Source organism: Vanacampus margaritifer, chromosome 2 (assembly GCF_051991255.1).
Source record: "Vanacampus margaritifer isolate UIUO_Vmar chromosome 2, RoL_Vmar_1.0, whole genome shotgun sequence".
Lineage (NCBI taxonomy): Eukaryota > Metazoa > Chordata > Actinopteri > Syngnathiformes > Syngnathidae > Vanacampus > Vanacampus margaritifer.
In genome coordinates, this window is record NC_135433.1 from 41,873,824 (window position 1) to 41,898,375 (window position 24,552).

The 24,552-nt window shown below is 39.9% G+C and overlaps 2 protein-coding genes across 2 annotated transcripts; one reads left to right on the top strand and one right to left on the bottom strand.

The window, feature by feature from the left end:
* Positions 1-7,964: 7,964 nt before the first annotated feature.
* On the top strand, positions 7,965-9,785 carry LOC144044362 (transcription factor Jun-like). Its single transcript, XM_077558717.1, has one exon. It carries the CDS (start codon positions 8,321-8,323, stop codon positions 9,254-9,256), a length of 936 nt encoding a protein of 311 aa, XP_077414843.1. The 5' UTR covers positions 7,965-8,320; the 3' UTR covers positions 9,257-9,785.
* A 287-nt stretch (positions 9,786-10,072) lies between these two features.
* Positions 10,073-17,398, bottom strand: tada1 (transcriptional adaptor 1). Its single transcript, XM_077558716.1, has 8 exons — positions 17,272-17,398; positions 16,787-16,878; positions 16,643-16,708; positions 16,055-16,149; positions 15,739-15,951; positions 15,327-15,478; positions 15,097-15,253; positions 10,073-11,537 (listed from the first exon to the last, which is right to left on the bottom strand). The coding sequence occupies exons 1-8, from the start codon at positions 17,352-17,354 to the stop codon at positions 11,385-11,387; spliced, it is 1,011 nt and encodes a 336-aa protein (XP_077414842.1). The 5' UTR covers positions 17,355-17,398; the 3' UTR covers positions 10,073-11,384.
* Positions 17,399-24,552: the final 7,154 nt, after the last annotated feature.

Below are 24,552 nucleotides of genomic sequence, written 5' to 3' on the forward strand. Positions count from 1 at the left end.
GAATCTTGAATCTTAAACACACTTATGCATTAAATCTTGCTCTTGTGTTTAAATAATTAGAACATAATGTGCTATAATACTTGCATTTTCATGACTTCAGGGTTGCATAAGTGACCACGTGGGTGATAATTCACACTATGTTTTGTGTATACTCCCCTTCAAAAGTATTAGGACAGCCAGATCAAGTCCTTAATATCTGTTGTACATTAAAACCATTTGGGTTCGACTTCAAAATACAAGATCATTGTTTCAGCTTTTATTTTCAGGTACCGGTATTTGGATCTGATAAACAAATTAGAAGCTACCACCTTTTGTTTTAATCCACCCATTTTTCATTTGCGCAAATTGTTTTTACCCCCTGTATTAAAATGATTATTTGAACAATAAATAACGCTGCTCAGTTTCAGATTTTAGGCCTATAAAGAATAAACAAAAATAAAGGAATTGTCATCGCTGTTCCAATACTTTTTTTTGGGGGGGGGGGTGTATGTTTATTTAGTGTTGTAAATAACTGTTCCCAAACACAAAAGCATGTCATCGTCCCTTGTTTGTACTTTGTACCTGTTGCATTGGCCTAAGTCTGCATTAATAGTTTTTTTCTCAATTCCAAATAATCCAAATAAGATGATGGTTTTAATATTATGCCCTGATTTTTTTTCATGGCGTCCAGTATATGATGTGTAGTGTACAAGCTGAAATCAGAGAAGGATACGGAAAGGGAAACAGGGAAGCACTCAAATGAAAGTCTCAGATGAGGTCATTTGAGGATTTTTTATTTATTTTTATTTAAAAGCAATGGACTGACCGCAAGGGTTTGTATGGTGGCCAAGTAGAACAAAGCTAAGTCAACCAATATGAGAAAGTGACAGTCAAACCACCTGTAAGATCAGTCTTCATTCAATATCACACAATTAAATACAACAATGGAAACTCCTAGATCAAACATGATCTGTTTCAGAATTGATAGCCATAGAAAATAGCAACGGTCAATTCCAGGGTTAAAATACTGGAATCATAAAACATTTATTAGTTAGGATACTTATTAAGATTATTAACGGTCTTAAAGTGTAAAATAAAGTTAACCACTCAACTGTTTATACTAAAACATCAATATAACATTAAAGCCGTCGGCTCTACCCTAACTTTCCTAAAAAGTGACAATGTGTATGGTGGTGCTTGAAGTCTTATTTTTCAATTCCCTTCTCACAATAGAATTTTCTAAAGACCCTTAAAAGGGACATTTTATGTAAAATTGACTTTTTAACTGCATGTATACAAATACTGTAGAATCTCTGGCGACTAGCGTACTACCCATCATGTGCGATTTAAAACACAAAGTAAATATTAGGGGTGGGAATCTTTGAATGTCTCACGATTCGATTCGATTCAGAATCGATTTTTGCTTCGGAACGATTTTGGATTCAAAATGAGTTGATTGACAAAGATTTTTGCTTCAATCCATATATGTGCAAGGAATCGTAATGATCTACTCCAGTCTGACTCGCTAATGCTAATCAGCGCGCTACTCACGGCACTTTTATCACTCAAAAGAAAGGCTCCACACTGCAAAAAAACAACTTTTATTGGAATAACTTGATCGTTGACTTTTACCTTCTACTCTCTAATGTGGCTACAACTTAACAGTGTATTAGACTGCGTGGAACCACACTGCCCCTAAGAGGCCAAATCGGGTACAACATGAACAGCGCTCCAAATAAAGGCACACACAGACAAAGGCAAGACAGTATAAAATAATTTAAATAAAATTGATTTTGGGACATTTAAAATCGATTCTGAATCATACTAAATGAGAATGAATTTTTTGGCACACCCCTAGTAAATATGTTGCTAGCAAGCGCAAGCCGTAACGAATTTTAATCATGACGTCACAATTCATTTGGCATAATACCGTCCCCACACTGAGTATTTCTGCCCGTGACTTGGTGCTAGGCTGGGTGAAGATCCACCACTTTTAAGCCACACATGAACAAGGCTGTCTGTAGCATGATGTCGAAGCCAATAGGTAAGCAGAGTTGCATTAAGTGTTATATAATATATATATTTTTTTTTTTATGAAAGCATGACACAGACATTAGATACTATATTTACACTCTATGTATAACCACAAATGTAAAGTTTACAAGTGAAGTTTACACCAGCCTTTAACTTACCATACCCTCCAAAGCGGGGTCAGCCAGCGGTGACCTGTTCCCATGAAAGCCTGGCCACACATGAAGACTGGAGGCCAGCAAGTCAACAGCTGAACATGATGAAGCTATTAGACTTGGTTGGCTGTTCAGGTACATGGAGATGCCATTGCCTGTGGTTTGACATCTGAGAAAACAAAAGAATTCCAGAAATCTGCAGAATTCCTCCAAAACTTGCTTCTTTGGTTAACTGAAGACAAGAAACTGATTGTCCATAGATAGAATATGAATGTGAATGGTTCACCTTAACACTTAACATTGACTTATCGGCACATATTAGCCAGCAATGACAATCTTGTGAGTCATACGCAACAAACAGTCTTCCCAGACATGATCTTACTCAATATGCTCCATATTATGTGTCATCTGATTAAAGAGTGTTCTTCTGATGTCTTTGAAGAGACAAATCCTGAATACATTTGCTAACCTCTGCCGCGCCTTTTCCTGGAGATGCGTCTAAGCGGCATGACCCTTCACCTTGTGGTCAATCTGGAGAAAGGAGAAAGGTCATGGACAACTTCACATGACCGCAATAAGACATGCAAACGGAACATTTAAGCTGTACTTGCTGGCGGGGGGGCGTAACATTAGCAAGTCTGCATGTGGCGTGTGAGTCTGGATGTGAGTTGTGGCCAACAGCAGCTACTGCATGAGTATGCTCAAGTGTTTTACTTTTCTTCCTGCGTTCTATAAATGTTCTACTAAAAAAAAAAAAGAACTGCAATATAGTGGAGGGACACTGTAATGGACTCACCGCCATGCCAAAAAATGGCAGGTCATGGCCATGTGTGATGTGATTGGCTGGCCCTCGCAGCAGCTAAAAGCCTTTTGCAGCTGCTCCAACCAAGGTTATGTCTTTGACATGCCCACTCATGATGATTATGATTGTGCAGGTTTTAGGCTATTCTCGCATAGAATCCACCAGTGGCACTAACTTCTGGAATAATGTTGGTTAGGATGGTTTGAAATAAAGTGACTGTATGCGTGTGCAAGAGCAATGAGGCGCACATCACTGTGACATGTCCACCATGTGTTCTTTCAAGTATTTTAACCTCTGACTGATACAACAGTTTGAGATTAGCAAAGGTCGTAACCAAAGGTCAGATGGAGAGTTCAGGAGTAGTTTAAAGAGTAGACTAAATCCAGATGCCGTCTTGGCTGGACTCTTTGTAGCACACTATGGAGTAATTTCATAAAGATTTAATAAAATTTGCACTTAAATCTATAAAAAAACAAAAAAAAAACATAATAAACCCCAAGAAATTGAATAGTTTTACAAATAACACAAAATGTAGAACTTTGGAGTGGACTGAAAAAAAAGTTTTACATGATCAGTTTTGGGGGGAAAATACCCGCCTGAAAATGTAATAAATCCACAATAATGTTATTGGTGAAAATGTTATTACAATATCAGTCAGGCTTTAAAAAAAAAATACATTATTGGTAAAATTATTCCATTATTGGGTTTTATAAAAAACATTTTTAACAAGTTAAGCGCATTTAATTACACTTTTAGGAAATTATTACATTATAGCGTGTTACACTCCTTGAAAAGTTACTATTGAAAGTTAACTCATTCACTTCCATTGACGGTTAAAGACGTCAAAAATTCATTTTGTCACGGTGTGGTCACGGAGCGGCATGGTGTCTGTCGGCGAGTGTTGTCTGTCTGTGGAGTGGAGGACCCAAAATGCAGGGAGGCAGGAGAACCACAGCAGGAGTGCAGGCGAGACTGGCGTGCTTTATTTTACAAACAAACACTAACCAGGGTACTGGTTAGTATTAAAATAAACAAGGAACTGAAAAGGTACAAAAATCAAAATGACAGACAGCACTCCGGGAGTGACCGTGACAAGCGGCAATGATCCCACAAGGAACTGATCCCCACCCGGGAATTAAAGACACCCACACAAATTAGGGTAACTAATCACAGCTGGGGTCAGGCACAAGTGGCTGAGGGCCCGGATTGGTCAGCCTGCGGAAGGGCAGGAATCCACTCAGGACCAATCGGGATCCTCAACCAAAGCCAGATCTTCCCAGACATGACACATTTGAACTATTTCTATTAGTTTAACATTTTTTTCCCACTTTTGTTAACAAGTGTATGAAAACCTAGATTTTTTTTATTGTACATTTAGAACAGATATAAAATTTGTGATTAATCATGAGTTAACTCCTAAAGTCATGCAATTAATTATTTTAATCGCCCGATGCCCCTAATTTTTAATTGTAATTAATCGCACGCTTCAATAGTTAACTTACGATTAATCATAAATTTGATATCTGTTCTAAATGAATGATATTTTTTTTCTATAAATGTTTAACTGATAGAAATAGTTCAAATGAATTGTTGGCGTCAATAACCGTCAATGGCAGTGAATGAGTTAATTTATGAGTTATAAATCAAAAGTTTGGGATTAGATGTCATATTTCAAAATTGCTCTATTGATGCATATACTGTATTTTATTTTAAGTGTTTTCAAGATGTGAATCGGAATTTCCAAACAAAATGACAGTCTGAGAGTGTTGCTATCATGTGCTGCCTCGGCCGAATAAAAGTAAAAGGTTCGGAGAACGAATGATTGAATGATTGTTAACCCACCAGTGTAGCTGTTACAGATTAAGAAGGTTTGTTTTTAGTTCTTCACTACATCCTGTCTTAACTCCATTGTGTTCTTTCCTTGGAGTTAAAAGGAAACAGCACCGTCTGTGTTTGGAACAGCGGCGAACGAGTGAGAGATTGCACACAGAAATCAAGCAGCAAGACAGGAAGAAACAGCTGGTCTTCAACAAACATAGCACAGACACTGTTTGAAATTTCATCTGTCTCTCTCGCTACTTGCTGTGTGTTTATGTGTGTGTGTTGCGCGTACCCCTCAACTCAGTGTTTAGAAGTCATCAAAACTTTGCTTAGCTGATAGATCAACACATGCGCGCATACTGGGTTCTCTGTTTTTGTTCCAATGGACCCTGGACTGTCCCACCTTTAAGGCCTCTCTGCTCATGATGGAAGAACTAGTTGGAAGCAGCTGGCACAGGCAATGAGGGGAAAAAAACAAAACAACGCTATCTTCTGAAGAGTGCTGGGGGGGGGGCTGAGAACAGACACTGCTGCCACTCCTCGGTGGGTCAGAACATTCCTAACAGGGCTGGACAATTCATCAAATTCAAATCAACAGAGCAATGTAAATTGTTAAGGTTGCAAGTTGGTCCGTAGGTGTTATTTTTATTTATAGATGTACTGTATATTTTACTGTATGTGTTTATGGAGTGTCTAGATAAATTCAGTGCTTAAGAAGTGCAGTCCACATGTTTAGATATCATTCTTTCAAGTTGAAGTGATAAAGCCACAGATTTGTTTGCATTATTGTTTTAATCTGATTCAGGATTTATGTGTACACCACATTTGTTTGGAGAATTTTGTGGCATTGTCATAGTGAGCGCTTAAAAGACTGCAAGTGAAAGTGTGTTAACCACTCAAATTGAAGAAGCTGAATAAAGTGTCTTTCATGTGAATTCATGGTTCATTTGGATTTATTTTAGTGCAAGACTAACCTGTAAAACCACAACTTTTATGTATAATAAATTTGATATTGTTTATTTGAATCAAAATTATTTTTATTCTTGTGTTTGTTAAAAAAAAAACATGGGAAGAGGACATTGAAAATGACAATGCACATTAAATCGGAAAAGCAAAATTGAGAAAGAAAAGTGGTACCTCGGAGTTTGAACATAATTGGTTCCTGCGAAGTGTTCAAAGTCCGAATTGTTCAACTTCCGAAACATTTTTTCTCATAGGAAATCATGTAAATGCAATTAATCCGTTCCCAAATTCCAAAAACAGAAAATTCCCATTTTAATTTTTATTTATATTTTTTACATTTACATTACCGTACAGTATTTAAACAATAAAAATACCTTACTTTATCTGTTGTGGTGTGATGGCATCAGTGGATGGTAAATGCTATGTTAGCTTTAGTTCAGTGCTGAGTTTGTGTATTTTACAATATTGTTAGACTACTAAGCGGTTCTTGCGTGCGTCGTTTAACGTCAGGCACGTTGTTGAACAGCTAAGCGGGGTCCTCATGCCAGTATTTACAGAAGTGGTCACGGTAGTTACAAGTGCGTGATAATCTCCTTCCTAATTCCACTGTGATTTGTAGCACTGTATGTTTTTCTTTGCTGCCACTGGCACTGTTGTCTTTCTTTGGGCCCATGGCGAAGAAAATTGTCGTGGAAAATCAAAATGCACTTGCGAGTATGCAGCACCTCCGGGAGTATTTACGATCTGAAATGAGCAGTGCATCGTCTCAACTACCGCAACGTGAAAATTCGTCATTGCTCGGCTTCACCCGTTTACCCGTTTTCAAGGTACGTTCGGCTTAGCTTGCTTTGCTTGGGTGTTCGAACTCCAAAAATGAGTTCAAACTCCGAGGCATTTTTTACTCACATTTTTTGGTTGAAGTCCGATTTGTACAAGTTCCGAGACGTTCAAACTCAGAGGTTCCACTGTACCACAGTTAGTTTATTTTTCAATATCAGTACACAGAGAATTGTCTTTGAAATTGTTTGAAATCAAGTTAGGTATAGTAGGCTAAAAATACAATGCAAACTGAACATACGAGGAGAAAGAACAGATATACAAGCACCTTCTTCCAAGTGCTACCATTTTTTTAAGAGCCTGTCAAATTATTATTATTATTAATAATAACCAGATATTACCTGTTCTCAATTGCCTTACCTGGCGTGTAAGGCAATTGAGAACAGTTCCTCACATATGTTTCCAATCTGGAGGTTATTTAAGGATCAGCATCTTGCTAAAAGAAACTGACAGTGGAAAGCCAAAGCTGGGAATTGAACCACTGAATATTAAGAACAATGGGCCGGATTTTATGTGGCCTGCGAAAGCTTGCCACATAATTTCAAAAATAATTTAGCTGTCATAAAATTGAGAATAATCAAATACAGAAACAACTATGTAATATGATGGAGCGATGAACAGGGTTCCCTCAAACGACATTTACATTTCTGGTAAGTGACTATAAGGGACTCCATATGCGTAGTAGACAGTTGGTGGACATCATCGCTACAGACAACAAAGCATGGTACTAATGCAATTTCCAATGGGATTTAATCAGCCTCTCCCAGGCTCTTCAGATGGACCCAAAAAACAAACGTCATTATTTGTTTGTTGTCATTTCAAATACCATTAAATCATTTACATAAAATATTTTGTATTTTGTTCCCTCACTCTAAAACAATGGTATGCCCTCCAGACAGAGATTTGTGTCATACAATTATTTTGTGCACTTTCACTAGCATAAACTGCTCCCCATAACAGTGATGAAAACAAGTTTAACAGCCCTGCTTTAGCGTCCTGTGTTAGTTTTGGACGTGAGTTCAACGTGTGTGTACCAGGAAGACCCACTTTTGGGTCTCGGTGTGCACGATAAAAACGTTTAAAACTATATAGATGCTTCAGTTGGAAACATGTTCCAATAGCATCCCCTTGAAAGACTAAACTTCTCTGTTCGTGTTCATGAAGAAGAGTTTCAGTAACGATTGAGCGGGTAAATAAATATTCAAAAACACATACGTAATCCCAGAGTACATTGCTCCACTGTCTGCATTACCTAATCCCATGAAGCACCGCGGGGGGCGGGGACATGGCCTGTTGTCAGAGCAACCCCCATGTCAGTAGATAGACTCCGCCCAACAAACCCGCTCCAGCCAATCAGAACGCTTAGAAATGACATCATTGTTATTTTCAGGGGAGCTGCAGCTCAGAGGTGGATAAAGTTCGTCTCCACGTTGGAAGTGATAGAAAGTACTATCCCAAATCAGGCACCGTTTTCTCTTTTTAAGGAGGAGGATCAATCAAAAGAGGATATTTTGTCAGACATTTTGTTGTTGGTGGTGGGGAAACGACGTTTTTTTTAATCGATGATCGCGCGGTTGGGGAGAGAAAAGTTTTCTCGGGACGCGAAGTTGTCAAGTGGTTTGAACTTCAACAAAAGGCGGACTCTGTCACAAGGCCGAGAGGAAACAAGTCATATGTAAACAGTGGATTGTTTTCAAGGTGAGAAGCCCTCTCTTAAAGTGACACAAACTTCATGTCCGGGAAAATGGAAGCGACGTTCTACGACGACGCCGTGAACGCGTCGAACCCTCACCACGACGGGGCGAGGGTGTACGGCTTCAACACAAAAGCCCTCAAGCAATCCATGACTCTGAATCTAAACGACCCCCGAAACTTCAAACCCCAGCTGGGCTCCAAGGCCCTGGACATCCTCACGTCGCCCGATGTGGGTCTGCTGAAGCTGGCCTCCCCGGAGCTGGAGCGGCTAATCATCCAGTCGTGCACGGGCCTGACGACCCCCACCCCGACCCAATTCGTCTGTCCCAAGAACATCACGGACGAGCAGGAGGGCTTCGCCGAGGGCTTCGCGAAGGCGCTGGCTGAGCTCCACTACCACCAGATAGGCGCCGCCCACCCCCAAGCGCCGCAGACCACCGGCATGGCATCCGGCACAGCTGCAGCCGACACCGGTGAGAATCCTTACAGCTGCACGGTGCGCCCCCCGGAGCCTCCGGAATACACCAACTTGGCGAATTTCAACCGGGCCGTGCAGGGCTCATCCGCACCCGTCAACGACAGACACCCACCCGCCTGTTACCCGGCGCCCCACGTGGACCACCAGGCGCAGCACTCGAGGCTCCGTGCCCTGAAAGAGGAGCCGCAGACGGTGCCCGAGATGCCCGGCGAGACGCCGCCGCTCTCCCCCATCAACATGGAGAGCCAGGAGCGTATCAAGGCAGAAAGGAAGCGAATGAGGAACAGGGTGGCCGCGTCCAAGTGCCGGAAACGGAAGCTGGAGAGGATATCTCGTCTGGAGGACAGGGTGAAAAACCTCAAAAGCCATCACACGGAGTTGGTGTCGTCTGCCAACACCCTGCGGGACGAGCTGGCTCTGCTCAAACAAAAGGTCATGGACCACGTCAACAGCGGCTGTCAGCTCATCTTGACACAGCAGCTCCAGGCGTTCTAGACTCCCGGCGGGGGTGCATGATGGGACATGTCTTGGGGGGACCAAATAACTCCGAGTGGCTGCAAGTCCAAATGATCGTCGGCTCAGGCACTTTCTCCTTCCAGCTTTTCTGCAGACACGCTGATTTGTAATGATGAATGACGTAGAAACCTGGGCCATGTGCAGATGAAATATGACATCATACCTGTTACAAACATCTTTTAAGGGAGTTCTTTGTCTCTTTTTACCCCATCCAGTACTGATGTGGGAGCATCCACAGACCCAGCCACGCTATGATGTCAAACAAGCTGCAATAAATAACACATTGGATGCACTTGTACAGTAACACTAACATTATCTAACCTTTTACGCACTCAGGTGTGAAACGTTTACTGACTAAACCTGCCTTACTTACTTTTAATCTTCACATTGATGCAACTTTTGGGATGCAGGTCAGGTGTAACTAATGTTAGACATTGAATTATTTGTACGCTGTTTTTGAGCACTTCACAATTGTACATATGACAAAATAAAACGTTGGACTCGACAATGTTTATGCGTCCTTAATAATGAATGTTTCCCAGCAAACAGTAAGTGGGGTAGAAAGTGAGTCACTTCCAGTGCAGCGCGGGTCGTCATGGCTTGGAAGTCGGCACGAGCTCTGATTGGATGTCCGCGCAGCGGAAGTGAGTGGCGGTATGCCATATTTGGTAAGAGGCCCCTCGGCACAGTGGGATGTCTTCTGAGTCACTGTCCCGCATATAAGGGGAAGAAAGTGATTGGAAACAAACTCACTTTTACATTATTTTAAGAAAGAACAAGTATTTAACAACAACGTACTATGAACTTTAGTTGTATTCCTTGCACATACAAATGGAAAAAAGAAGAAGCTTTGTACAAAATGTATATAAAATAAAAAAAGAACCATGCACCACCGGGCCACTTAAATCAAATTGTGTACTGTATATATTTTCATAAAACAAACATATCGATGAGACAGGGAAGTCCTTTTCGGAACCACATGTAAACACATTTTAGGACTCCGTTTTAGTGTCCTTTTTCAGTCTTTACTTCACAGAATGTTTATGTCAAATAACGGGCCTCAAACTTTGACCACATTTTTTCTGAGTAATCGTTTTGTTCAAGTACACTACTGTATATTACTTAATGTTGCGATTTCTTCACAACGTTCACTTGAATTCTGCCACATTAATACCTTTTATTTTTTTCAAATGATACACACAAAATGCACCAAATAAATCCTATTATATATAGCGTGAACATTTGTAGGTTACATTTTGTGCTTTTCAAATAGTTTTCTCGGGGTTAAAGGGGTAGTGAAGCCCCCCGCCCCCTCCAAAAATCTTAACAATATGGTCTATGCAGCCCCACTAGTCAATACGGTCTTTTTGTTAATATTACATTAGTGGAGTACGAGTTAAGCAGCAAAATCGAGCAATTTTTATCACTATCAGATGGAAGCCATTTTGCCACTTGCTGTCGAGTGAAAATGACATCACAGATGCTCATGTAACAACCAATCACAGCTCAGCTTCCCTGAGCAACTGTGATGCCATCTTCAGTCGACAGCAAGTGGCAAAATGGCCGCCCCCTGAGATGGATAAAAACAGCTGGATTTTGCTTCATAACTCATATCCCACAAATGTAATATTAATCCGAATCTCATGTTTAGACTAGTGAGGTCACATATATTATTGTTAAGAAATGCTTAAGGCTAACTGCCCCTTTAAAGTCGTGTCACAGGTTGCATCAAATGCTCATGCGGGTCATCTATGGCCCATGTGTCTTCGGCTCCCCAACCCTAAAAAGGACCACTGCCCCCAGCTAAATTTTAAAAGTAAACACTTTAAAGTCCAATCTGACTACAGAACTGCAACTCCAGCTGGCAATTGCCAAAAAACAGTGGTACAGCAGAGTGAAAATCTGCCAGCACCAGGCGGACACAGTCATGTGCCCGCCGTCCAATTGCTTTGTTTCATCTTGGTCCATTGATCCTCTGCAACACGAGTGCAGTTTTCCTACATAGGAGGCATTATTTGGACGCACTACTTCCCATCCATCTCCAGCAGAGAACTAAGTTTATGTTCCGCATTTTATGCATACTGAGTCCATGGATTGCGTGTTGACCTCAGCTGATCAGCACGCCGTCTTTGGCGGTAAGTCGCTGCCTGTGCACGTGGTCCTGCTCTAGTTCTTCGTGGCTGGGGTGCCAAAGTCGCGACAGGATGCGCTCCATGTTCAGAGCATACATGGTGTGGGAGGGCATCACGCCGCGGTGAACCTGGAGCAGAGAAATATTACTAAAATTAGGGGTGTCAGCTAATTAGACTTTCTAATCGTAATTACTTGCATGCCATCAATCATTAACTCATAATTAATTGCAAATTAATCTAACATTTTATACCTGTTCTAAACGTTCAATAAAATAGTTTTTTTCTCCCAATTTGTCATACTCATGTTAACATAAAAGTGGAAAAATAACCTAGTTAACCTAGTACAAATATGGTGGTATAATTTAGTTCACTGATACAGTAATTCATAAAGTTATTTGAAGTTAAAGTTAAAAAGATATTCTGTGCTGTAAAAAGAAAAAGAAAAAAAATGTGAGACATTGATTTGTGCCAGTAGATTAGGGGTGTGCCCCAAAAAAATCGATTCTCATAAGAATCCCGATTCTCATTTAGTACGATTCAGAATCGATTTTAAATGTCCCAAAATAAATTTTATTTAAATTATTTAATACTGTCTTGTCTTTATCTCTGTGTGCCTATAAAAATGGGACCCATTGCCTCCCTGCTTGACACTCAGTATAAAGGGTTGGAATTGGGGGGTTAGATCACCATGTGATTCCCGAGCGCAATCATTGCTGCTCACCGCTCCCTCAGGGGATGGGTCAAATGCGGAGAACGAATTTCGCCCCCACTTAGTTGGGTGTGACAATCAGTGGAATTTACCTTTACCTTTATTTGGAGCGCTGTTCATGTTGTACCCGGTTTGACCACTGAGGGGCAGTGTGGTTCCATACTGTCTAATACACTGTTAAGTTGTAGCCACATTAGCGAGTAGAAGGAAAAAGTCACGATCAAGTTATTCCAATCAAAGTTTGTGTTTTTTCAGCGTGGAGCCGTTCTTTTGAGTGATAAAAGTGTCGCGAGTCGCGCGCTAATTAGCATTAGCAAGTCAGACTGGAGTAGATCATTACAACTCCTTGCACATCCATAGATTGAAGCAGAAATCATTGTCAATCAAATCATTTTGAATCAAAAATCGCGCTTAATCGAAAATCGATTCTGAATCGAATCGTGAGACTTTCAAAGATTCCCACCCTTACTAAATACCTTTATAGATATCTTGCTAGTTAGCTATTTAGCTAGGTATTAGCTAGGTGACCAAATGCCCTCTTTTGCCCAGGTATGCCCACTTTTTTACATCCTGTCCGGGTGTCTGTTTTTTTTTTTTTTAAGTAGATAGATTAGATTAGATAAAATAAGATAAAATAGATAGATAGATAGATAGATATTATTCTATTGTAGATATCTTGGTAGCTAGCTAGCTAGCTTGATATCTTATGCAGTGTGACCCAACGTCCTCTTTTGCCCAGGTATGTCCACTTCAAAAATCGCTCTTAATCGCAAAGCGATTCTGAATCGAATCGCATACCCAAAAATCGGAATCGAATCAAATCGTGAGACATTCAAAGAATCCCACCTTTACTAAATACCTTTATAGATATCTTGCTAGTTAGCTATTTAGCTAGGTATTAGCTAGGTGACCAAATGCCCTCTTTTGCCCAGGTATGCCCACTTTTTTACATCCTATCCGGGTGCCAGTTTTTTTTTTTTTTTTTTTTTTAAGTAGGTAGATAGATTAGATTAGATTAATAGATAGATAGATATTATTCTATTGTATATATCTTGGTAGCTAGCTAGCTAGCTTGATATCTTATGCAGTGTGACCCAACGTCCTCTTTTGCCCAGGTATGTCCACTTCAAAAATCGCTCTTAATCGCAAAGCGATTCTGAATCGAATCGCATACCCAAAAATCGGAATCGAATCAAATCGTGAGACATTCAAAGAATCCCACCTTTACTAAATACCTTTATAGATATCTTGCTAGTTAGCTATTTAGCTAGGTATTAGCTAGGTGACCAAATGCCCTCTTTTGCCCAGGTATGCCCACTTTTTTACATCCTATCCGGGTGTCAGTTTTTTTTTTTTTTTTTTAAGTAGGTAGATAGATTAGATTAGATTAATAGATAGATAGATAGATATTATTCTATTGTAGATATCTTGGTAGCTAGCTAGCTAGCTTGATATCTTATGCAGTGTGACCCAACGTCCTCTTTTGCCCAGGTATGTCCACTTCAAAAATCGCAAAGCGATTCTGAATCGAATCGCATACCCAAAAATCGGAATCGAATCAAATCGTGAGACATTCAAAGAATCCCACCTTTACTAAATACCTTTATAGATATCTTGCTAGTTAGCTATTTAGCTAGGTATTAGCTAGGTGACCAAATGCCCTCTTTTGCCCAGGTATGCCCACTTTTTTACATCCTATCCGGGTGCCAGTTTTTTTTTTTTTTTTTTTTTTTAAGTAGGTAGATAGATTAGATTAGATTAATAGATAGATAGATATTATTCTATTGTATATATCTTGGTAGCTAGCTAGCTAGCTTGATATCTTATGCAGTGTGACCCAACGTCCTCTTTTGCCCAGGTATGTCCACTTCAAAAATCGCTCTTAATCGCAAAGCGATTCTGAATCGAATCGCATACCCAAAAATCGGAATCGAATCAAATCGTGAGACATTCAAAGAATCCCACCTTTACTAAATACCTTTATAGATATCTTGCTAGTTAGCTATTTAGCTAGGTATTAGCTAGGTGACCAAATGCCCTCTTTTGCCCAGGTATGCCCACTTTTTTACATCCTATCCGGGTGTCAGTTTTTTTTTTTTTTTTTTAAGTAGGTAGATAGATTAGATTAGATTAATAGATAGATAGATAGATATTATTCTATTGTAGATATCTTGGTAGCTAGCTAGCTAGCTTGATATCTTATGCAGTGTGACCCAACGTCCTCTTTTGCCCAGGTATGTCCACTTCAAAAATCGCTCTTAATCGCAAAGCGATTCTGAATCGAATCGCATACCCAAAAATCGGAATCGAATCAAATCGTGAGACATTCAAAGAATCCCACCTTTACTAAATACCTTTATAGATATCTTGCTAGTTAGCTATTTAGCTAGGTCTTAGCTAGGTGACCAAATGCCCTCTTTTTTACATCCTGTCCGGGTGTCTTTTTTTTTTTTTTAAGTAGGTAGATAGATAGATTCGATTAGATTAATAGATAGATAGATAGATATTATTCTATTGTAGATATCTTGGTAGCTAGCTAGCTAGCTAGCTTGATATCTTATGTAGTGTGACCCAACGTCCTCTTTTGCCCAGGTATGTCCACTTCAAAAATCGCAAAGCGATTCTGAATCGAATCGCATACCCAAAAATCGGAATCGAATCGAGAGACATTCAAAGATTCCCGCCCCTACAGTAGATGGCATAAGTGTTTAATGTTGGACATTGATGACAGCACTGTTAATCAAGTTAAAAAAATTTGTGGCGTTAAAGGAACTTCAACTAACTCGACATTAAAGCACTCCTTTTGACACCCCTTAAATAAAATATTAACAACAGCAACAATCCATCCTCACATTTTTGTATATTTTAGCGCCTTACTTCCTCATCTGGCGAATAATTATCTCAATATACAAACTTTAGTTTAAAAAATTCACCCTTCACCAGAAGTTAACATGGATGCGACATGGAACAAGTCTGACCTGTAAAGCCTCCAAGAGGTCAAACATGGTGATGGGTGGGAGGGCCGTATGGCGACTTGGGGCAGAGCAAGCTAACAAGTGAACGGCTTGTTGCTCTGCATCATCTGGGGAGATTTGAGGCGGCGGGCCAGCAGGGAGTGATGCACTTGGAAGCGGGCTGAAGGGCAAAAATAAACAAATGTATGGGACTACAGTGTTACTCCAACCACGATGAAGCGCATTGCTCCTACCGTTCAGTGACGCTGTGATAAGCGGCAAGGCTGTTCTTCAGATAAGGCTGCGGTGTAACATCGGTGCCAAAAGCGTAGGGAAAATGACCGTCCCGTAAGCGATATGCTTTCCTTCGGGAAATCACAGCAGTCAAAACGTCTTTCAAATGATGCTGTAATAAAGCAAAGACAGAAAGAAATATCATCAAGCCCAATGTAGATGTAACACTTCAAAATGACAAAAATGTACATAATGAATAGGAATGGGTCGATTACCGGTTTGACAGTTTACTGTGGTTTTAAAAAGTCATGGTTTCAATAACCGCGAATACTGATTAAAGAAATGTAGTTCAATTGAATTAATCAACAATCATTTTAATTCATACAAACACTCACATTAAACAAGGTGTTACCGTATCTCTCTTCAACTCACCTCTACGGCACAGGTCATTGCGCTGACCGCATCCTCCGTGATGTTATCCAGGCCCAGCTCAAAGGCTGTCACCATCATGCGGGCCTCCAGCTGACCCCGTGTGGGCAAAAGCAAAGTGTGGGCGCTCAGTCGGAGTTCTTCTTCCTCACCCACCGCTTCCCGCGGGCTGAATGGCTGTGCAGCACTCAAAGGATTCTGAGGCTGGAAACGATGCTGAAGGACCGAACAGGATGTACACACACCAATATTGTTATTCTTAATCGTCGGTAACTTGCACATTCATCACATTTTTGTATCACTCCAGTAAGTTACTCACGTCAAATTTCTGTCTAGAGGAACATTTCTTCTTTCCTTTTGGTTTGCCTGGCTTGGAAGCAGAGCCACCTTGCCATTGCAATTGCCCAGCGCCCTCTGGAGGAAGGGGAAAAAAATGTTAATTTTTTTATATTATTATAAAGACACCCTGTGGCAGCGTCTGCCATGTTGTCCAATTATAATTTTTCCAGCTAACCTAAAATGATAGCAGCCTAAAACTACCAGTCAAATGAAAATGATGGAGTATAAATCAAATTTGAGTTGACGTCACAGCAAATATTGAGCTCCTATTGCATGAATACTGGCAGATGTAAACCATGTGCTGTTAATACGCAGACCATATAGTTTCAATATAACATGCCTCACGACCCAGGACACGCTGGAGAGACTATGTCTCTCGGCTGTCCTGGGAACGCCTTGGGGTCCCGTCGGAGAAGCTGGCTGAAGTGGCTGAGGAGAGGGAAGTCTGGGCTTCCCTGCTAAAGCTGCTGCCCCCGCGACCCGACCCCGGATAAGCGGAAGAAGACAGACGGACGGACGGACGGACGGATAACATGCCTCAGATAAATAAAAGATTAATTCAACTCACCTGGAGTGGAAACAATGATCTGGCAGCGTGTCAGAATTGCCAAGAGGAAGTCATTGTGAACATGGACTGCACAGAAATAGAGAGTATGTAAAAACTGAAAAAAATAATTTAGTTTGCGGGGGAGATTAATAATCATGCACAAACCATTTTCCTGTGCCAACAGACGTCGTGCCTCAATATCAAACTCTTCCTTGCTGATCTTCTGCTTAAACCAAAGTTTCAGGTTTGCCCAATAGCTGTGTGAAAAGAAAACAATCAACATACACTTAACATGCCACGACGTTAGATTAGAGACATTTGTAATGTGTCTTTTTATTGAAGTTGTAGTTTAAAGAGGAGTAACTAAAAAACATTATGGGGTTTTCATAAATCCCGATTGAACACTTGCATTTGCCAGTACAGTGTAGCATACGAATATATCGTAACAATAAAGGAGCCTTACAATGAAGCCACACAGTGTGATAGATATATCGAATAAAACACACATTGAAGCAACGCTGCAGACATCAGTGTGAAAGCTAGCCACAAGCACAGCTATACACAGCTACGGAACGGCCACATAATTGTAAAGAAACTCTCAAACGACCCAAGCAAACCCCCACATCACCAGACGGCAAGTGTTTACTCACTGTTTTACATTCTCGCCAATTGCATCAGTTAAATTCTTCTTTGCGATCTCAAGCTCGCCAGCATGAGATGCCATTGCGTTCATGGAGATATACAATTACGTCATCACCCAGCGACTTTTTTTTGTTCAAAACTTTATTGTTAAATGCACTTGAGTAGGAGGAAAAATAACACCCCCTCCCAACCTCCGCGAAAATGTACAGCAATAATAAGAATCAGACTCAGGCTCAGACTATTGTCATTCAGCAAACATAACATCCCAGATGTCACCGAACGAAATGTAAAAAATGCACAGAAATAAAAACACAGAATAAAAACTACACAGTAAATTCAAAAACAAAAAACAAAACTTACATTCAAAATAACAATACAATTTACACTTCGGGAGAGTTTGAATTCATTATATATTGCACTTGTCTTTCTATTTAGCGGTCTTATGGCGGTTGGATAAAAACTCTTCAAGAATCTGGCAGTTTTGCACCTCAAACTCCGATAACGTTTTCCTGATGGCAGAAGGGAAAACAGTTTATTAAAGGGGTGTGAAATGTCTTCGCTAATACCACAAGCCCTGGAAAGGCTTCGCTGCTCTGCCAGTTCACTCACAGTTGGCAGCGTTGTACCAATGATTTGTGCCGCCTTAGTAACAGAATCACTAGTTTGATAATATTAGCGTCGCATTTTTATGTGCTGGAAAGTGGAAACGATACGCAAGAACTAAAAAAGAAATAAGAAAAAGTTAGGAATGCCAGGGGAGACACGAAAAACATGTAAAACCAACAAACCACTAGATGGTAGCATTATGTTAAAACCTTCTCTCTCTCTCGCTCTCTCTCTCTCTCTCTCTCTCTCTCTCTCTCTCTCTCTCTCTCTCTCTCAATATTTAATCTCTCGGTTAGACTTGAAAATTAGGTCGACATCCTTTTAAGAATTTAGTAGGTCTTATGAACATATGCAATCTATAAGCTCTCTTGCTTTGATTGCATGTTTTGAATATAATGTATGAATCTGTCACAGACAGAATGTTTCCTGGCAAGCTTTTTTGCTTTTGGAATGTATTATTTATGGAAATATTTTACTGCTAAAAAATTGCGTGCATTATGTGCATTTCATAAATATCAATGGTGATGTTCTCAGTAACCTTGTTCCAATATAAGAGATCATTTAAATGATCTCTCCAGTAACTCAAAGTTATTGGCTGCCATCCTGTCCAGCTGATATAATTATTTATGTTACCATTCAAATAGTTTTTGTACATTACTGTTAAAACAGATACACAGAACAGGATTTATTATTTCCCGATGAGCTCCCAAAATATCACGTCTGAGACCTCATTGTAATTATTCCATTGGAAAAGGTTTTAACAAAACTGTGAAAACAGATCGTTTGTCAAATATGTAATCCTGTGTACAGAACAAAGTGTGCAACATAGTTGCAGAGCAAAAATGTGTCAGCATAGAATTTGTCTGTGTTGCATGATTGCATCGTCATTACAATTTATCCCACTGTTTAACCTGTTTGTTTTCTTTTTGAGAGATATCCCATTGGTAAGAAACACTTATTTGTGGCATGAATAGACAATTGAGTATATTTCATTTGACCAAAGTCGTTCACTGCCCATGGCAAACACATGATAATTTTCTATTGTTGCTATATATTTTTTAAGGTTCATCACTCAAAAAAATCCGTGTTGACATCAGTCATTTCTTTTTCTTTTTTTTAAGACAATATGGTTTGTATTTACCTTTTTACTACTTTCGGCGTTCCTCAGAGGCTGTCCACGCCTACTCTGAAACTAGTAAAAAAAAAAAAAGTAAACACAAATCTTATTGTCTTAAAAAGGAAAACCTCTTGTTATCATTGAGGGTCATCTTAATTTAGAAATATAAAGATGATACTCGCCAAGATGACAACGGTAGCCCTCAGAGAGGTTATTATTTACAATCTAAAGTCCTATGTTTGTTACATGAAATTGACTGCACGGCTTCCAGTTCTGCACGAGAATGTTTGATTTGTTCTTTTTCGTCTTGTCCAATCATATTTCTGCCTCAACGAGCTGCCACATCAATCTAAACATGCACACAGCCTTCAGTATCTGTTCTGGCCTATGTAACCGAAACTGTGTTAGCAATGGCTGTTCTTTAACAATGAACTTCAAAAGTCAATATTTTTCATCTGTATTGTCTGATTGGTTGGTGAGAGGAAAACTTCGACGGGCAAGATGGGCAAGACACATCAGTAGTGATCTGAACACATCAATACAATTAATAATCACTATCCCTGGTGGTGATGCGTTTTGTTTTGTTTTTTGACAGATTTTGCAAGGCCCACAGAATATTGTGTTCTATTGTTATGAAAATATCCAAAATAAAGATTAAAGTCTCTTCTTTCAATAGGAAAAAAAAGTATATTTCTGTCTGTTTCTGTTTTGCAGCAGTTAGCATTAGAATATAGCTACGTTTAATCATTATTCACAAATCTATTTCGAATTTTGAGTAATTGAGGGTTTTTTCAACATGGTACTGGTCCATTTCCGATACTCTGCTGCCACCAGCTGGCCATTTGTGCAATAACTACTATTTCTTCAACTGTTGTTTGCAGTGGAGAGGCTGCATCAAAGCCTTCTGTATGCTCTAGAGCAGAGGTGGGCAATCTCGGTCCTCGAGGGCCGGAGTCCTGCAGGTTTTGGAGGTTTCTCACTTCCAACACAAGCTGATTCCAATCAACAGGATCGTTATCAGGCTTATGCAGAGCTTGCTGATGAGCTGATCATATATCAGCTGTGTTGGAGAAGGGCAACATGCAAAACCTGCAGGACTCCGGCCCTCGATACCCACCTCTGCTCTAGAGCATAGGTGGCCAACCCTGGTCCTCGAGAGCCACAATCCAGCCTGTTTTCCATGTTTCTCTCCCCTAACACACCTGGTTCATGATCAGGATCGTTATTAGGCTTCTGCAAAGCTGGCTGATTAGCTGATCATTAGATTCAGCTGCGCTGCAGGAGGGTAACATGGAAAACAGGCTGGATTGTGGCTCTCGAGGACCGAACTTGGCCACCCCTGCTCTAGAGTCTAGCATTTTAAATTAAAAAAAAAAACAACAACAACATAAAAACGTATAAATACGTCTTTGGGACACGTTTTTTTAATGAACAAATGTATACATTTTTGGGAGCAAATGAGTGAAAATGTCATCGTTTTTTGTTATCAACTGCCTTTTTTGTTTTCTTTCTTTTTTGCTTATGTTTGCTTGTTGTAGTTGTCCATCAAAACCGATGATGACATCCTCTTCTGTCTAACGGTGAGTTTTTGGTGACTGTATAATCCTATCCTGGATCCACAGGCCCTGTTACAAGTGGGGCAGGTGTATGTAGTAGTAGAGTTGCTGGCAATAGCGGCTGCGTTGGCTCTTTTGTGTCTTTTTTGCTGCATCCTGGCTATCCTCTCCTACTCAAGTGTTTGAATCCTAACTGAGCATAGTTGCCGCCAGGTGCTTCGGTTAGCAGCCACACTCTCAAGGACCACAGGCTTGATCAAGCACTTCTTAAGGGCTATTTTCAGCTGGTCTTTATAACGCCTTTTCTGGCCTCCAGCAGAGCGTTGGCCATGGTGTAACTGGCCATAAAACAATCTACGAGGTAGAACATGACCCAGCCACCGCAGCTGATGGTGGCCTCAATACTCTTGCAGCCTGTTCTCCTGAGGATCTCTGTGTGAGGCACTCGGTCACGCCAAGTGAGTCCTACACAGCAAATTCTGTAGTGTTAAATTGAGTGAAAAATCTAGTGTTAATTATTTTTGCGTTACTGGGTGTTGATTTGGGTGTTATTTGAACACTAAAAGTGAAGAAAAAGCTCTACGGGTGGTGTTATTTCAGCGAGTCAAACTCATTGACTCCAGGCTGAGTTACCTTATACATCGGGGCTCTTTTTTCTCTTTTCTCATTTACCGTGAGTCGTGTGGGAACTAGGCCTACAAGAAAGAATTTTGCGGCAACAAACATGTACTGCCTCGTGGCGTACTTGTTAGTTTCGTTGCTAACCAAGTCCTAGGTTTGAGTCCCACTGTCTCCATTTGGGTTGGAAAATACAAACTTGTCAAGAAGTAACACTAAAACAGAGAAATTAACACAAAAAGGAATGAAAATAACACTTCGTGGGTGAAAGTGACAACAAAACTGTGAGAAATTAATAAAAAAAGAAAAGAAAAGAAATAACACTTTTAAGTGTTAAAAAATAACACTGATAGGTGAAAGTAGATGACACTTTAAAGTGCAAAAAGTTCACTTTTATGTGTCAAATAATAACACTATGGGTGTTGTAATTTCACTCTACCAATGAGTTAAATTTTTACACTTTTGGATGTGTAAATTTTACTCGAAACTGGCGAGAATGATATAAACTCAGGGAAAGTGTTACATTTAACACTATGGGGGTTAAATTTACACTTCCGATTTTACTGTGTAGAATGTGCTGAAGACAGCGGATGTGAAACTGCTCCAAGGACTTCATATGGCGACTGTAAGTGACCCAGCTTTCACAGCTGTGGAGGAGGGTGGTGATGCAGACAGCTTGATATACGGACACTTTTGTGTGTAGATTTTTGGTTTGAAAGTCTCCCAAATGCAGCTGATACTTGCCACAGACGGTTTTGGACTTCATTGTCAAAGCTGTTGTCCTCAGAGTGGATGCTTCTCTGGTATTAAAATGATGATACGACTGGTAGCGCTTTACCAACGGCAGTGAAGGTAGGTGGTATGGGAGGGTGGGGGGTGCTCCACTGACACAAAACCTCAGTTTTAGCAGTGTTGATTGTCAGTCCCAGTCTACTGTAAGCCTGAACTGCTGCGTTAAGAACAGTATAGAGATCTTCTGGACTGTGAGCCACAAGAGCACAGTAGTCCGCATATTGCAGTTTGAGGACCCTTACCCTGTGCAGTTTGGTTGTTGCTTGGGGCGATAATTGTTTTTTAATTGTAATTAATCGCATGACTTCAATAATTAACTCACAATTAACTCATTCACTGCAATTGACGACTATAGACGTAAAAAAATTCATGTGAACTATTGCTATTAGTTTAGCTTTTTTTTCATTTCATTACATTTTTTAATGAAAACCTAGATTTTTTTATTGTACATTTATAACAGATATAACATTATCATGTAAATAATTACGATTTAAACGTCCCTTATTTTTAATATATATTTTTAAATTAGGCCCATCAGGCGATTACATTTTTTAATTGTAATACATTCAAAATAATCACATGACTTCACTTGTTAACTAACAATTAATCACAAATTTTATATCTGTTCTAAATTGACAGTGTTTTTTTCTAGGTTTTCATACTCTTGTTAACAAAAGTGGAAAAAAAATTACACTAATAGAAATAGTTAAAATTTATTTTTGACGTCTATAGCCGTCAAAGGCAGTGAATGAGTTAATCAAAAATGTTCTGTTCTAAATATACAATATTTTTTCCCCCTAGGTTTTCATACTCTTGTTAACAAAAGTGGGGAAAAAAATGTTAAACTAATAGAAATAGTTAAAATAATTTTTTGACGTCTATAGCCGTCAATGGCAGTGAATGAGTTAAAGAGCACTGGTGCAAGTACACACCCCTGCCTGACACCTGCGCACACAGGAAAGGAGGAAGACTCTTGTCCCCCAATTGTCACCGTAGCATTCATTCCATCATGGAATTGTCGGAGGATGTTCACATAAACATCCTTATGTTTGCACTGTTATAGTGACATGTTGTATATGTATGTAAAAGATTGTTTTGGACATGCAGTTTTTTTGTTTTTGTTATTTTACTTAGAGTTTAATATTGATACTTTGCATGAACATATTCTGTATACAAACATGCTACATGTGTCACTAGGCTGTTTTGTTTTGTATTCCCATTTTGAAAAATTCAAGATATTGTTGGGGGGAAAAAACGTCATGTTTTTTCATGTTATTGAATCAATGTCGACTCCAAACTGCTTCAGATGATGTACACACAGCCGCATTCTGTTATATTGTGTTTTTGTTTGGTAGGCTATTGACGGTTTCTATAATGTGGAATGTGGCAGTGATACAGGCCTACTAAAAAATGAATTAAGGTGGGTAAGGCAAATGTATGACCTGCCACTCGAAAAACAAATGGAGTGGCATGTCAACAGTCGTGATCTCGACTCAAATGACCTGACGTTGGATCAGCTTTAGTGTGCTGTCTGTTATGTGTGAGAGGACAACCACATTGGCCGACGTGAAAAGTTTTGGTTTAAGGTTGTGGGATTGAAAGACATCCCACAGTGTGTGACGAGGATGGTGACCACAACAAGGAGTGTATGGTTCTTCCATACACTATAGAGATCTCCTGAACATTTTTTTTTTCTGAGAATGCATTTTTGGCAAAGATAGTAATTTAGTAAATGCTTGGCCAGTGCACATACTCTGTTGTATAGGTCATCCCACAAACACATTTCTAAAAAATAAATAAATACCAGAAAACATGACTGGCTTTCCAAAGGGAAAAAATATAGGTTACAGTGTTAGGATGAATCTCCTCTGAATTTCCTACAGCAGAAATATAATCCATCAAACACAAATGTCCAGCATTTTTGTCTAATGTTTACATTGACTGAATTAAAAAGCATTATGAATCCAAACTAACAACGTATTTTGTTATTCTTGTCTCCTAAGTGACTTGCGGGTTTATGAAAAATAAACAGTTGACTAGTCAGCATGATGTGTACTTTGGTGCTTGTGAAGTTATTTTGTGCTTTATGGACTAGTCCTCCTTGAGTGACTATGTTATGTTTTGGTTTTGTAGGGGTTGGATTTTGTTTATTATGGATGTGTTTGTTGTTTTTGTTTGGTTGGTGTTTGTCATGTGTTCCTGATTTCTCCCCTTGTCTCGTTATGTCTGATCACATCCACCTGTGTGTTTCTTCCCTTCCCCAGGTGTGTCTGACCAATCGCTGCCCTCAGCCTATTGTGTTCCACAAGTGTGTCTCATTAGTGTTGGTGTATTTAGACCCCGTCCACACATAAGCCAGTTTCAATGTATCCTCACAAGTTTCTTACCGTTTAAGCCGTTTGTCCACATGATGGAGCGGTTTCGGCGCTTGAAAGCGATCACTTTTGAAACCGGGCTCCAGAGTGGAAAGATTTCAAAACGCGCCCCGTACGCGTCTGTCTGGACACCATATGCAGGATACTCCTCCAGTGATGATGTAACGGCCGCAGCTCGATGATGACGTATGCGCCAATTCTCGCGTGAATGCGCGCGAACCGTCA